A 15888-nucleotide genomic window follows, 5' to 3' on the forward strand; every position below is an offset into this window, starting at 1 on the left:
AGCAAGATAGAAATTTATGCTACACGGCAGGGTGACAACTCAAACTAACGTTTGCGACCAAACATTCCGGCCACCAAAATTCTGTAAGAATTTAAAACTAAAGAAAAATCTAAACCTAATTTCGCTTCCTTAGCTACTTAAAAACTAGCACTGTTAAAAATTCAAAATAATCTTCTTAGCGCCTTCTTCGCCCATCTCCGTTGCGCTGTATGGATGTCGGTCGACAGCGATTCCTCCGGTTACGGTGCGCCTTGTGACGGTTGAGGGTTGAAGGCGTTCGAAGTCTGCCCGATCGAGTCCCTCTCGAAAGGCAGCAAGCAAACTCGGGATGCTTGTCGCTTGTAGACAGCACCGTTCGGCAGGCGCAGCTTCACGACCCGGACGACGCCATCAGGGCCGGGGTATACCTCGACGATGCGGGCAAGAGGCCACTCGATTGCCGCCTTGTTGTCCTCCTTGAGGACAACCATCTGGCCAGCCTTCAGCTGGATTGCTTGCGGGAACTTCTGGTTCTGATTGTGGAGTTGCGAGATGTACTCTCGCCTCCACCGCTTCCAGTGCTGCTGCACCAGTTGTTGCAGCTGCTGGTAATGCTGCAGCCGGTTCGTGGGGATGTCCGAATAATCCGGATCTGGGATCGCCAGCAGCGACGTTCCGGTCAGAAAGTGCCCTGGTGTGAGCACGTCCAGCTCGTCCGGATCCTCGGAAAGTGGAGTGAGCGGACGGGAATTCATCGCTGCTTCGATTTGCGCGAGGACGGTACTCATGTCCTCGAATGAGAGTTGTCGCTGACCGAGCACACGGATGAGCGACGTCTTGGCGGACTTTACTGCCGCCTCCCACAAGCCACCGAAATTCGGCGCTCTCGGTGGGATAAACTTCCAGTCGATGCCACGACGAGTAGCTTCGTTGGTGACCTCCTCGATCACCGTAGGGTCTTGCAACAGATCGTAGAGCTCTCGCAGATGGTTGCTAGCTCCCTGAAAGTTCAGGCCGTTGTCCGAGTGGACTTCCGAGGGCAGGCCTCGGCGCGCAACGAAACGTCGCAGGGCCGCAAGAAACGCCGCGGTCGTCAGATCCCCTACAAGCTCAAGGTGGACCGCTTTTGTGCTGAAGCACACAAACACGGCGATGTACGCCTTCAGCGCAGCTGCTCGACGGTGTGCGGGCTTCAGGTAGACCGGGCCACAATAATCTACACCGGTGACGGTGAACGGACGAGAGGGAGTTGTACGAGGCTTTGGGAGTTGACCAGGGGGTTGCTTGACAGGGACAGGGTTGCTTCGGAAACATCGCACACAGTTCCGATACGTGTAGGTTGCCAGTTGTTTGCCACTTAGCGGCCAAAACTCCTGGCGAACTTGAGCGAGCGTCATACGAGGACCAGAGTGGAGTGAAATTGCGTGGTACGCGACGGCTACTTGTCGCGTGAAAGTGTGACTGTTCGGGAGTATCATGGGATGTCGGGTGGAAAACGATTCGCCTGCGAGTCTAAGCCGGCCACCAACACGGAGTACGCCCTGCTGATCCAGAAACGGGTTCAACAGCTTCAACGACGAATGGGCGGGCACGAGTCGGTGGTTCGCGAGTGCCTTGATCTCCGTGGCGAAAGGTTCCTGCTGCACACTGCGCACCAGCGCCAGTTTAGCTTCCTTCAGCTCGCCAACGGTGAGGTACGACGTTGTGGATGGCTTCTTGCGACGCTGACAGTTCCGAGCAAATCTCATGCAGTACGCCGTGATCCTCAGCAGCTTCCAATAGCACGCGTAGCGATCGATGAGCGGGTGAGGTTCCGGGGATTCCGACACCACCAGAATGTTCTTCTTCTTCTCCAACAGTTCTTCGGCCGGATCTTCGGTCTCCTCGTGCTTCGCCTTGCTCCAATACTCCTCGAATGCCTCCAACCAGTGCGGACCTTGAAACCACAGACGCAGTCCAACGAGATCCTTTGGCATCACGCCGCGCGAAACGAGGTCCGCCGGATTCTCCGTCCCCTTGACATGGTTCCAACGATGTCCCTTCGTCAGCTCCTGAATGTGCGAGACTCGGTTCGCGACGAACGTTGGCCAGACGTACGATGGCGACTTGAGCCACGCCAGCACGACTGTCGAATCTGACCAAAACCAAGTTTCCGTACCCTCCATCTTGAGAGCTTGGACCACTCTACTGTACAGCCTCGCTGCCATCAAAGCAGCGCACAGCTCCAGTCTTGCTAGAGTGACCTTCTTCAAACCTGCAGGACGCGACTTCGCCGCCAACAGGCAAATCTTGACCCGTCCCGATGGGTCAACTGAGCGAACGTATATGCATGCTCCGTATGCAGCCTCCGATGCGTCCGCAAACACATGGAACTCGACGTGCGCTGGATTCTCCACGAATGCGCACCTGTCGACTGCTATCTTGGCTAACTCGGGTAGTTGCTGGTGGAATTCCGTCCATTGTGTCGCCAGCGCCGGCGCCAACGGGTCGTCCCACCCTTGCGTCGCTACCCACAGCAGCTGCATCCGGATTTTGGCCCATGATATCACCGGGGCAGTGATTCCGCTCGGATCCCACAGCTGGGCGATTATCGAGTAGACCCTTCTTCTGGTCCACGGTCCGCTCACGGACAAACTCGACACGTCGATTCCCAGCACATCTGGCCCAGGTTGCCAGTTGATGCCCAGCGTCTTCACCTGCTCCTGGTCGAAGTTGAGCTTGGTCTGCGTCCCTAGATCGTCCGCAGCCAGCCCCGCCAACGCCCCTGTGGCGTTCGACACCCACTTGCGCAGCCTGAAACCGCCCTTCGGCAGCAGCTGCTCCAGCTCTTGCCGCAGCAAAAGCGCTTCTTCCTCGGATTCCGCTCCTCCGATGAAGTCGTCGACGTAGAAGTCCCGCAGCAGTGCTTCCCTCGCACGTTGGTACACTTCACCTTCATCATGCGCCAGTTGCTGGAGACATCTTGTCGCTAGGTACGACGATGGGGCCAGGCCGAAAGTGACCCGAAGCATCTCGTACGTCCGAATGGGCTCCGACGGTGACGGCCTCCACAAGATCCGCTGCAGAGGAGTGTCGTCGGAATGCACCTTGACCTGCAAGTACATCTTCTCGATGTCAGCGACGAGAGCAACCTGCTTCTTCCGGAAACGAAGCACCAGGTCAAAGAGCGGGTCCTGGAGAACTGGGCCCACCATCAGCGCTTCATTCAACGAATGATTTGACGTCGTCTTCGCCGAACCATCGAACACCGGTCGAATCTTCGTAGTTGTGCTCGATTCCTTGAACACCGGATGGTGAGGAAGGTAGCACTCAAGGCGCGTGTCGCCCTTCAGCTCCTCCTCCGATACCAATCTCATGTGGTCCTGCTCGAGATAAGTGTGGATCGCTTCGCTGTAACGCACCCGAAGCCCTTCGTCTTTACCGAGCCTGCGCTCGAGCTGCATCAATCGTCGCACCGCCATATCCCTGGATTCGCCGATCATCTTCTCGAAGCCCAAGCGCTTCGGAAGCCGAACCACGTACCTTCCCGTAGTGTCGCGTGAAAACGTCGTCTGGAAGTGCTCCTCGCAATCCTGCTCTTCTTGTGTCCGCTTCGGTGCCTCCTGCAGCTCTTCGATGGTCCAAAACCGCTCGATTTTCTCCTCCAGGGTCGCGTTAACCGAAACGTGACAACTCGGGACAGGGTTGAGGCTTCCCAAGTCCGTCTTCCCTGCTGCTATCCAACCAAAAACCGTGTTGACAAACAGCGGAAGACCTTCACCAGGACGCTGGATCTGCACCTGACCACCATTCAACAGCAAGAACTCGTAGAAGTGCTCCAATCCCAACAGCAGGTCAATCGGAGCGCGCTTGTTGAAACCGGGATCCGCCAGAACCATATCCGACGGGAGGTTCCACTCGCCGATGGCAATCGTTGCCGACGGCTGGTCCTCGGTTACTCGTTTCAGTACCAGAAACTCCATCGGTACGGTGTAGTTCGAGACGCGCGAGGAAATTATTGCCGACGCCGAGCTGTCAACCTGCATCCGTGCGCTGCCGACACCGGATATCGGTACGCTGACCTTCTTACGGGGCAATCGCAGCATCTGGCACAGCCGCTCCGAGATCAAATTTGCCTGCGACCCGCTATCAAGAAGTGCTCTCGCCGTGTGCAACTTTCCGTTGCAGTCTTTCACCGAAACGAGAACCGTCGATAAGAAGACGTGAATCTTCCTCGACTCCGTTGCCACGTTTGCAGCGTAAATGGTTGCCACAGAGCTCGTCAGAGCCTGCGGTGTGCTGGCCGTTCCCGTCCCTGCTGACGGTACGCTAGAACCAGCAGCCTGCTGCACCACCGGGGCCGGCCTGTTCGATGCCGAACCACGGACACCCGCTGGCTTCTCGGGGTGGATCAACGAGTGGTGCCTACCACCACACGTACTGCAGCGTGCAGCAATCGGGCACGTCCACATCCTATGTCCAACACGCAAGCAGTTCTTGCACATCTTCTGCTCGTAGATCGTCTTGATCCGCTGCTCCACCGACAGCCTTTTAAAATCCGGACAATAAGAAGCTTGGTGAGATCCCTTGCAAACTGGACACTTCTGCGGGCCAGCATCCGTCGCAGCATTCACCACAAGCTTTGGGAAGGGCTTCTTTGTTGGCTTGCCAGAAGTCACAGGTGACGATCGCTGAACTTCCGGTTGCTGATCGACTGCAATCGCTTCGAGAACCCTCGTCTGATTCTCCAAAAACTGGATCACATCCCCGAACGTCGGGTCCGCTAGTTTCAGCGCCGCTTCCTCCCAGCTCTTCTGCGATGCATCGTCCATCTTCGACACCAACAGCTGCGTCAACAAAACTCCCCAGCCCGACGAAACCTCACCCAACTGATCCAAGATCTTCGTACACCGGTCGAAACAGTCGATCACTTCATGAATCCCACTCGCCGTCAACTTCTCCGCGCGCGGAAAGTGCAACAACGCGTTGACATGCCGTTTCTTATTGAGATACTTGTTGGAGAACCGTTTGACAAGAGTATCCCACGCAATCTCATAGTTGATCTCGCTCAACTGGAGATTCTCGATTTTTCTCTCAGCCTCTTCAACCACGCATGACCGCAAATAGTGGAACTTTTGAATGGTCTTTAAATCCGGGTTGTCATGGATCAAAGACTTGAAGGTGTCATGAAAAGGCAACCACAGATCGTAATCCCCGTTAAACTTTGGCAATTCAATCTTGGGCAGATGGACGCCAGCATGCACTTTTGGTGCCCCATCGTTAGAACCAGAAGAAGGCGCAACCACCTTTGGCATCCTAGCTAGCAACCCTGCCCTTACCTCGTAATACAGATCCTCAAACCTCCTCATCATGTCCTCTCGCTGCTGCTCCTTCTCCTCCAACTGCTTCACTCGCTTCTCCACTTCCTCCTTGGACGCGTCGGCAGTGACGCCTGCCTCGTAGTCCTTGTCCTCGAGCTCCTCGATCTCCAGCTGCAACGCTTCAAACTCCTCCCATTTTCCTTCGAGCTTTTCCATCCGAACAGACACCAGATGCTGTTGCGTCGCCGCATCGTAGCCCTTGAGGAAACTCTTCGATCGAGTCAGGTGCGCGATGATCAGGTCTCGCTTCTTGACCAGCTTGGCCCTAGTCGACATGATGACCCAGATGGCACACTGTGGGGAAAGGTACACAAGCGAAGCACCACAAACAACGCGCTTAACGGAATGGAAAGAGGCTCACCTGTGAGCCTGTAAAACTAGGCCTTGTATGTTTTACGCCCAACAGGAACAAACAGCAACTTTCCGTCCTTCCAGCAGTGACCAGTCCAGTGACGTCACCAGCGCGGCAGTGTCACACGTCGAGAGCAGCGAGTTGTCCACCGGAGCAATCCGAGAAAGCAAAAGGGTTGCAATACACCGTCGAGCAAGAATTCGTGCCGAGTACTCACCCTGTGAGCCTGGCAGTACAGGCCTTGTAAACCAACCGTATGAAAATACGCGCCCCCGGTAAACAAAACACCTGCCCAAACACGCACAGAACTGCAGCAGTCCCCCAGTACAGCACAGGTACCGGTCGTACTCGAAACCGTCGCCAATCACACAGCAGTCGGCCGTATGTGGTCGTGATCGTCCAAATCGTTCAGCAGCAAACTCCAACAGCAGCAAATCGTTCCGTACAGCACCGAAAAGTTCAAAAAAGCAGCGTGTGAGGACACCAGTGACGTAAGAAAATAGAGGACAAGTGTACTCACCCTGTGAGCCTGTCCTCCAGGCCTTGTACGTGATCCAATCCTGGTCACGGCACCAATGTTCGGACCCAATCCCGTCTGGCCACGAAACGCGTTCTCACCTGTACCGTTTGCGCTGTCGCTCCTTTCTACGTTGTGTCTAGTTGTTGTGTTTGTCCTCCGTGTGTTGTGTCGTCCTTCTGTGTCCCAAATCCTTCCTTCCCGTGCACGTTTTAATGGAAATCCTCTCCCTCGCAGGGTCGTTGACCTCCTCTTCCCGGTCGTTGAACTTGTTGCTGTTGCTGAGCGCCAAAACAAACAGTCGCGATGGCCGCAAAGTCTTTCTTCTCCAGCAGCGATGGCGAACTCTTCTCGGCGCACAAAGGTGATCGCGATGGCGTTTCGCTGGGCCACCCAAGGAACAAATCCTGGTCACGGCACCAATGTTCGGACCCAATCCCGTCTGGCCACGAAACGCGTTCTCACCTGTACCGTTTGCGCTGTCGCTCCTTTCTACGTTGTGTCTAGTTGTTGTGTTTGTCCTTCGTGTGCTGTGTCGTCCTTCTGTGGCCCAAATCCTTACTTCCCGTGCACGTTTTCCTCTTCTCTTTCTTTGCAGGTTCTACAGGTATGTTCCGGACAGCAGCGGTAGCAGAATCACAGGTAAGTACCCGGGTGAGTATGTTCTTCCACAGGTAATGAAAACGACGACTTTAGCACGTAAAAACTACAATTTTATTCCGCACAAAGAACTTCTTTTCTTCTTCCTTTATTTCGCGTAAAACGTAAACAAAACTCCTCGGAGAAACGCGAGACGACAACCGGCTGCGACGACGATTTATTTGTTCTGATAAACTACACGCAAGCAGTGCAAAAAGGAATGAGCAAAACTCTACGATGGTGCGTGTGATCGCGACGATCAACAACACCACTACTGTTGCCCTGCCGTGTGCACACACAAAAATAGAAAATTATAGCAAGATAGAAATTTATGCTACACGGCAGGGTGACAACTCAAACTAACGTTTGCGACCAAACAAAATGTTTAAATGTTTTAATGTTTAAATGTTTAAATGTTTAAATGTTTAAATGTTTAAATGTTTAAATGTTTAAATGTTTAAATGTTTAAATGTTTAAATGTTTAAATGTTTAAAAGTTTAAATGTTTAAATGTTTAAATGTTTAAATGTTTAAATGTTTAAATGTTTAAATGTTTAAATGTTTAAATGTTTAAATGTTTAAATGTTTAAATGTTTAAATGTTTAAATGTTTAAATGTTTAAATGTTTAAATGTTTAAATGTTTAAATGTTTAAATGTTTAAATGTTTAAATGTTTAAATGTTTAAATGTTTAAATGTTTAAATGTTTAAATGTTTAAATGTTTAAATGTTTAAATGTTTAAATGTTTAAATGTTTAAATGTTTAAATGTTTAAATGTTTAAATGTTTAAATGTTTAAATGTTTAAATGTTTAAATGTTTAAATGTTTAAATGTTTAAATGTTTAAATGTTTAAATGTTTAAATGTTTAAATGTTTAAATGTTTAAATGTTTAAATGTTTAAATGTTTAAATGTTTAAATGTTTAAATGTTTAAATGTTTAAATGTTTAAATGTTTAAATGTTTAAATGTTTAAATGTTTAAATGTTTAAATGTTTAAATGTTTAAATGTTTAAATGTTTAAATGTTTAAATGTTTAAATGTTTAAATGTTTAAATGTTTAAATGTTTAATGTTTAAATGTTTAAATGTTTAAATGTTTAAATGTTTAAATGTTTAAATGTTTAAATGTTTAAATGTTTAAATGTTTAAATGTTTAAATGTTTAAATGTTTAAATGTTTAAATGTTTAAATGTTTAAATGTTTAAATGTTTAAATGTTTAAATGTTTAAATGTTTAAATGTTTAAATGTTTAAATGTTTAAATGTTTAAATGTTTAAATGTTTAAATGTTTAAATGTTTAAATGTTTAAATGTTTAAATGTTTAAATGTTTAAATGTTTAAATGTTTAAATGTTTAAATGTTTAAATGTTTAAATGTTTAAATGTTTAAATGTTTAAATGTTTAAAATGTTTAAATGTTTAAATGTTTAAATGTTTAAATGTTTAAATGTTTAAATGTTTAAATGTTTAAATGTTTAAATGTTTAAATGTTTAAATGTTTAAATGTTTAAATGTTTAAATGTTTAAATGTTTAAATGTTTAAATGTTTAAATGTTTAAATGTTTAAATGTTTAAATGTTTAAATGTTTAAATGTTTAAACGTTAAATGTTTAAATGTTTAAATGTTTAAATGTTTAAATGTTTAAATGTTTAAATGTTTAAATGTTTAAATGTTTAAATGTTTAAATGTTTAAATGTTTAAATGTTTAAATGTTTAAATGTTTAAATGTTTAAATGTTTAAATGTTTAAATGTTTAAATGTTTAAATGTTTAAATGTTTAAATGTTTAAATGTTTAAATGTTTAAATGTTTAAATGTTTAAATGTTTAAATGTTTAAATGTTTAAATGTTTAAATGTTTAAATGTTTAAGTGTTTAAATGTTTAAATGTTTAAATGTTTAAATGTTTAAATGTTTAAATGTTTAAATGTTTAAATGTTTAAATGTTTAAATGTTTAAATGTTTAAATGTTTAAATGTTTAAATGTTTAAATGTTTAAATGTTTAAATCTTTAAATGTTTAAATGTTTAAATGTTTAAATGTTTAAATGTTTAAATGTTTAAATGTTTAAATGTTTAAATGTTTAAATGTTTAAATGTTTAAATGTTTAAATGTTTAAATGTTTAAATGTTTAAATGTTTAAATGTTTAAATGTTTAAATGTTTAAATGTTTAAATGTTTAAATGTTTAAATGTTTAAATGTTTAAATGTTTAAATGTTTAAATGTTTAAATGTTTAAATGTTTAAATGTTTAAATGTTTAAATGTTTAAATGTTTAAATGTTTAAATGTTTAAATGTTTAAATGTTTAAATGTTTAAATGTTTAAATGTTTAAATGTTTAAATGTTTAATGTTTAAATGTTTAAATGTTTAAATGTTTATATGTTTAAATGTTTAAATGTTTAAATGTTTAAATGTTTAAATGTTTAAATGTTTAAATGTTTAAATGTTTAAATGTTTAAATGTTTAAATGTTTAAATGTTTAAATGTTTAAATGTTTAAATGTTTAAATGTTTAAATGTTTAAATGTTTAAATGTTTAAATGTTTAAATGTTTAAATGTTTAAATGTTTAAATGTTTAAATGTTTAAATGTTTAAATGTTTAAATGTTTAAATGTTTAAATGTTTAAATGTTTAAATGTTTAAATGTTTAAATGTTTAAATGTTTAAATGTTTAAATGTTTAAATGTTTAAATGTTTAAATGTTTAAATGTTTAAATGTTTAAATGTTTAAATGTTTAAATGTTTAAACAGTTCAGTAAAATGGCCATTCGGGTAAATGACATTCGGGGATATGGAATTTGCGGGAGAATGATTTTCGGGGTACACTCAAACCCCGATGGTTTGACACTAACTGTTGTCAAACAAACGGGGTCACTTTTTAGTTTGACACCCCTTTTACACGGATCTCACACACACTACCAAACGCTCGTTTTGATAGTGTTCGTGAGCGCCGTGTAAAATTGACAGTTCGTCACTTTTTAGTTTGACTTTGACCAACCAACGGGGTACAAACTAAAAAAGTGTCAAACGAAAAAGTGACCAACCACCGGGGGTTGAGTGTAGTGGAATTTTCGGGGAAATGATTAATCGGGGATATGGGATTAGTGAAAGCGGGATTTGGGGATTTGGGATAAAGCCTTAATGTTTTAATATTTTAATATTTTAATATTTCAATATTTTAATATTTTAATATTTAATATTTAATATTTAATATTTAATATTTTAATATTTTAATATTTTAATATTTTAATATTTTAATATTTTAATATTTTAATATTTTAATATTTTAATATTTTAATATTTTAATATTTTAATATTTTAATATTTTAATATTTTAATATTTTAATATTTTAATATTTTAATATTTTAATATTTTAATATTTTAATATTTTAATATTTTAATATTTTAATATTTTAATATTTTAATATTTTAATATTTTAATATTTTAATATTTTAATATTTTAATATTTTAATATTTTAATATTTTAATATTTTAATATTTTAATATTTTAATATTTTAATATTTTAATATTTTAATATTTTAATATTTTAATATTTTAATATTTTAATATTTTAATATTTTAATATTTTAATATTTTAATATTTTAATATTTTAATATTTTAATATTTTAATATTTTAATATTTTAATATTTTAATATTTTAATATTTTAATATTTTAATATTTTAATATTTTAATATTTTAATATTTTAATATTTTAATATTTTAATATTTTAATATTTTAATATTTTAATATTTTATTATTTTAATATTTTAATATTTTAATATTTTAATATTTTAATATTTTAATATTTTAATATTTTAATATTTTAATATTTTAATATAATATTTTAATATTTTAATATTTTAATATTTTAATATTTTGATTTTTTAATATTTTAATATTTTAATATTTTAATATTTTAATATTTTAATATTTTAATATTTTAATATTTTAATATTTTAATATTTTAATATTTTAATATTTTAATATTTTAATATTTTAATATTTTAATATTTTAATATTTTAATATTTTAATATTTTAATATTTTAATATTTTAATATTTTAATATTTTAATATTTTAATATTTTAATATTTTAATATTTTAATATTTTAAAATTTTAATATTTTAATATTTTAATATTTTAATATTTTAATATTTTAATATTTTAATATTTTAATATTTTAATATTTTAATATTTTAATATTTTAATATTTTAATATTTTAATATTTTAATATTTTAATATTTTAATGTTTTAATATTTTAATATTTTAATATTTTAATATTTTAATATTTTAATATTTTAATATTTTAATATTTTAATATTTTAATATTTTAATATTTTAATATTTTAATATTTTAATATTTTAATATTTTAATATTTTAATATTTTAATATTTTAATATTTTAATATTTTAATATTTTAATATTTTAATATTTTAATATTTTAATATTTTAATATTTTAATATTTTAATATTTTAATATTTTAATATTTTAATATTTTAATATTTTAATATTTTAATATTTTAATATTTTAATATTTTAATATTTTAATATTTTAATATTTTAATATTTTAATATTTTAATATTTTAATATTTTAATATTTTAATATTTTAATATTTTAATATTTTAATATTTTAATATTTTAATATTTTAATATTTTAATATTTTAATATTTTAATATTTTAATATTTTAATATTTTAATATTTTAATATTTTAATATTTTAATATTTTAATATTTTAATATTTTAATATTTTAATATTTTAATATTTTAATATTTTAATATTTTAATATTTTAATATTTTAATATTTTAATATTTTGATATTTTAATATTTTAATATTTTAATATTTTAATATTTTAATATTTTAATATTTTAATATTTTAATATTTTAATATTTTAATATTTTAATATTTTAATATTTTAATATTTTAATATTTTAATATTTTAATATTTTAATATTTTAATATTTTAATATTTTAATATTTTAATATTTTAATATTTTAATATTTTAATATTTTAATATTTTAATATTTTAATATTTTAATATTTTAATATTTTAATATTTTAATATTTTAATATTTTAATATTTTAATATTTTAATATTTTAATATTTTAATATTTTAATATTTTAATATTTTAATATTTTAATATTTTAATATTTTAATATTTTAATATTTTAGTATTTTAATATTTTTATATTTTCAATACTTTTATTACATGATTCGCATTATTTAAAAAAATCGTTCAAAAAAAGTTCACACTATGCAACTATAACATTACAATGAAACTTACTGTAACAAAAAATTGGAAAAAAATGCGTTATGAGATTTCCAATAACAAAACCATAATATTTGCTGTATTCATGAAAGGTACAGTACTTTTATTGTTTCAATTTATAACATTTCCAATAACAAAACCATGAAATTTGCTGTAACCATGAAATCTACGATAACTTTATCGTCATTCCAATGAAGTTAAAAAAAATCAACCATAAACTTACCATAAATATTATAATATTTATTGTAACTTCATGGTTTTGACAATACAAATCATCATATAATTTTATTCGGGACCTTTTTCCTCCGGTTTTTACTGTTTCAGAAATGGTTTTTAAATTGTATTTTAAGGTTTTTCTCACAATTTTTAACCTTGCTGCTACTGTTTTACAAATGGTTTGTAAATGGTTTTTTAGGGTTTTTCTTGCTATTTTTACCGAGCGCTACTATTTTAGAAATAGTTTTCATATGGTTATTTAAGGTTAATTCTATAATTTTCTCCCAGTTCCACTATTTGAGAAAGAGTTTTCAAATGGTTTTTAATAGTTTTTCTAGCATTTTTTACCTACCAAATTTGTACAGAATTGTTCACTTTTTGACGGATGGTTCACAACAATAATATTAAAACTTTTTCGGCTTTTATTCTAGTTGATTGCCGATTCTGTTCGGTTGATCATACTGCCAAAGTCGTCCAAACCTGAAAAAATAAGAAAAAAAATCACAAAGTATCGAGTAGAATGTAACATTCAAATGTGTGTACTTATCTGATGATTCAAATGATTTCCTTGATTAATGCCAATCGTGCGTTCGCTTCGATTTTGTTTTGTCGGTCGGCTGCCGCCGAATCCTCCAGCACCAGCTGTTCCTTTTTTTCAAGTTCTCCACGGCGCTGAAATGATCAACAAGAAAAATGTAAACAAATTATCTGGTAAATCGAATGATTTGTTTGAAAATTATACCTGCGCACAAAACGTAGACAACAACCAGCCGCACAAACGTTTCACTTCAGACTGTTTCTGCCTGCGCCAGCCTGCAACGAGTGCAGGTAACGAGCATAGCGAGAAAAGAGAAACGAGAGAGCGCGCAAAGCAGAGTAATAATACTCTGCCTGGCGCGCTCTTTCGTTTCTCTTCTCTCGCTACGCTCGTTACCTGCTCTCGCAAATATGCCGTAAATCCAAAATTATCAACTGTTGAAAAATGATTGACAATTGAAATAAAGTAACAATTATCACAAACATGAAATGCTTAAAATTGAATCGTCAACGAAACTCAAAGGAATTATAGCGCATCAAAAGGAACCGACATTTTCGAGCCTTTTTGTTCTTGAGCTCCTCAGTTTGTTTTCTCTTTTTGTTGGTTTAGATTCTGTCAATTAAAATTGGTAAACTTCGGATTGGCTTTCTTTGGCAGCTCAAATGTGGGTAAAATCCAGGGCCAAGTAAGCCAAATGATGTCCACATAACTTGGTACTACTGGTGCAGCTGCACGACGAACACTTCACCGTATAGTGAATGCCTTTACCATATGGTTCACAAACTCTCCGCCAAAGTTGTAATTCTTCAGCCCCACCATCGTTGAGTAGATCGTACACTTTTCCGGCAACTTAGTCAGACAAAATCTTGTTCCGGAAGTTGCCCAAATCCGACTCCAGCACAAACCCAACCCCTTATGAAGCTACAGACAAAAAAGTTTGATTCATTCATTTGAAAACAAAACTTAGTCAAATTTGGTAAACGCTTTTTGCAAATTCTAACTATTTTTCAAATGGGTATTTAATGTTTCTATATGGTAATCGTGAATCAATATGAACCATTTGAACATTAAAATTACCTTATGATTTAAGGTAACCATTTGAGAAAACATCTGCAAATAGTTTTTTACAGTCATCAAGAAAATTGTTTACCATTACAAACATTAAAATAACTCTATTATTTATGGTGACCATTTGACCAATAGTTATCAAGGTTCGCCAAATAACATTATTACAAATGGTGACCATAACTCATAAGGTTGTTTTAAGGTCCTCACTAGAATTCATATAGTTTCCGTTTATCCGGGTTAGTATCCATGATAAATTACTTAGAATCATAAAGACAAATTAAATGCCAAAACACTGTTTCTAGCACCATACTAATGCTAAATATTTTAATTAATTATTGCATAACACATTTTGAGAAATCATGCGTAATCGCGCGATGCTACTTCGACAACTCGAATGTAGATGGCGCAAGTGATAGTTTGCTTCAGAAATTTGAAGAAAATTTGTTCCTGGTGTCATGTCCGTTCGTCCGTGGAATAATCAAGTATCGGTCAACAAAAGAAATGAAATCTGAAATATAAGTTATAAAATTAATGTTTTAGATTTGTTTTTCCAGTTATACAATCATATTACTTTACAAGGTCACATCAAGAATTTATTTAGATCTGCATTTTCTTGCATTTTAAATAATTTTCAATGTTTGTGATAAATATTGTTTAAATTATTTTATCCTGATAAATTTAATCTTGAAGTATAGTTGCAGTTCACTCAATTGATGAGCAAATCAAGCAAACCATGTACATGGGTTGATGTGGATTTGCCCCTATTCAAAGTTTAGTCTTGATTCGCCCCAGTTGACGGTAGCATTTTTCTTCCTTCCGCCTATCATCCTTCATCTGTCTAGAAAAACAAAACTTTGAATGAATTTAGATAAAATTAATATAAACAAAAAAAGAGTTCAAAACATGTGTATCAATAATCGCTGATACCAACCAGTTTTAGTATAAAACTGAAGGTTCACTCAAAACTCAGAAAAGTCTGCATGCATTTAAAGATGACTTTTTTTTAGTTATTGGGAGAAAAGTATTCCAATGCAATGCATGTGATGTGGCAAAATAAATGATCTTTTTTCTTGAGTGTGTACTCTTTTTGTCGGAGTTCAAATTGCTCCAAATTCTTGGTATAGGGTTATCTACGTGCGCATGTATTGCGTGTACGTACACGAAAAAAGTGAGGTTAAATTTTGTACCGGCCAGCAAAACAAATAATGTGCTAGTGTGTGTGAAAACAAGCTTAGATAGCTCTATGCCAGCACAATAACCGTGTAAACTCCGACTCTTTTGACAGTTTGGTGAAGCACCTCGGCTTGGTCCCGTGCCTGTCTGTCAAAAAGTGTTGTGTTTATTCGATCAAATTGTGTTAAAGCTGAAAAAAAAAATTCTCTCGCTTGTTTTCTGAAAAAAGAAAACTATACAGAAAGAAGCTGTAATGAAATCGATTAATACCTACCGAGTTCAGCAAATGCGCCGAAGAATGTACTGCTGCCATTGGAGTAAACCCGAAACTACTGCTACCGTTGGAGTAAACCCGTATCCGGCCAGCCAACACTTAAGTAGAACGCGCCCTGCTCTTTTCACTTGTTCCAGCTGGTCAAACAGGATCGGGTGTAACTTTAATCACCGCGCCCGTCAAGCCGTTGGTCGTTCTATGACATCGCCGTGCTGGGGGAATTGACTACAAGACGATGGAATGCCTCATTGAAATGTCCACCGATTTGGAGGAACCGATCGACGCGAGAAATGCCTTTGCCAATATGATTCTTCGGATTCTAACTTTCAAAACAGGCTGGAGGCCAGATGTCTTTCTATGACGTGGTAAGTCACAGGTTAAAATCAAGCAAAACAATGTAAATGGGCCAAAGCCGAAGTGTAAACAAACAGTCTGTCCTGCTTGCGTCAGTGGATGTTTACATTAGGAACGAGCAGAACAGACT

General features: G+C 36.5%; 1 protein-coding gene across 1 annotated transcript; it reads right to left on the reverse strand.

Moving 5' to 3' along the window:
- Positions 1-239: 239 nt before the first annotated feature.
- LOC120427483 (uncharacterized) lies at positions 240-5615 on the reverse strand. The gene has a single exon (XM_039592347.2). The coding sequence runs from the start codon at positions 5613-5615 to the stop codon at positions 240-242; it is 5376 nt and encodes a 1791-aa protein (XP_039448281.2).
- Between the last annotated feature and the right edge of the window lie 10273 nt (positions 5616-15888).

The sequence above is a fragment of the Culex pipiens genome, unplaced genomic scaffold (assembly GCF_016801865.2).
Source record: "Culex pipiens pallens isolate TS unplaced genomic scaffold, TS_CPP_V2 Cpp_Un0004, whole genome shotgun sequence".
Lineage (NCBI taxonomy): Eukaryota > Metazoa > Arthropoda > Insecta > Diptera > Culicidae > Culex > Culex pipiens.

Excerpts from the sequence above, each read along its gene's own strand:
- LOC120427483 (XM_039592347.2), bottom strand. The coding sequence starts at position 5,615 with ATGTCGACTAGGGCCAAGCTGGTCAAGAAGCGAGACCTGATCATCGCG.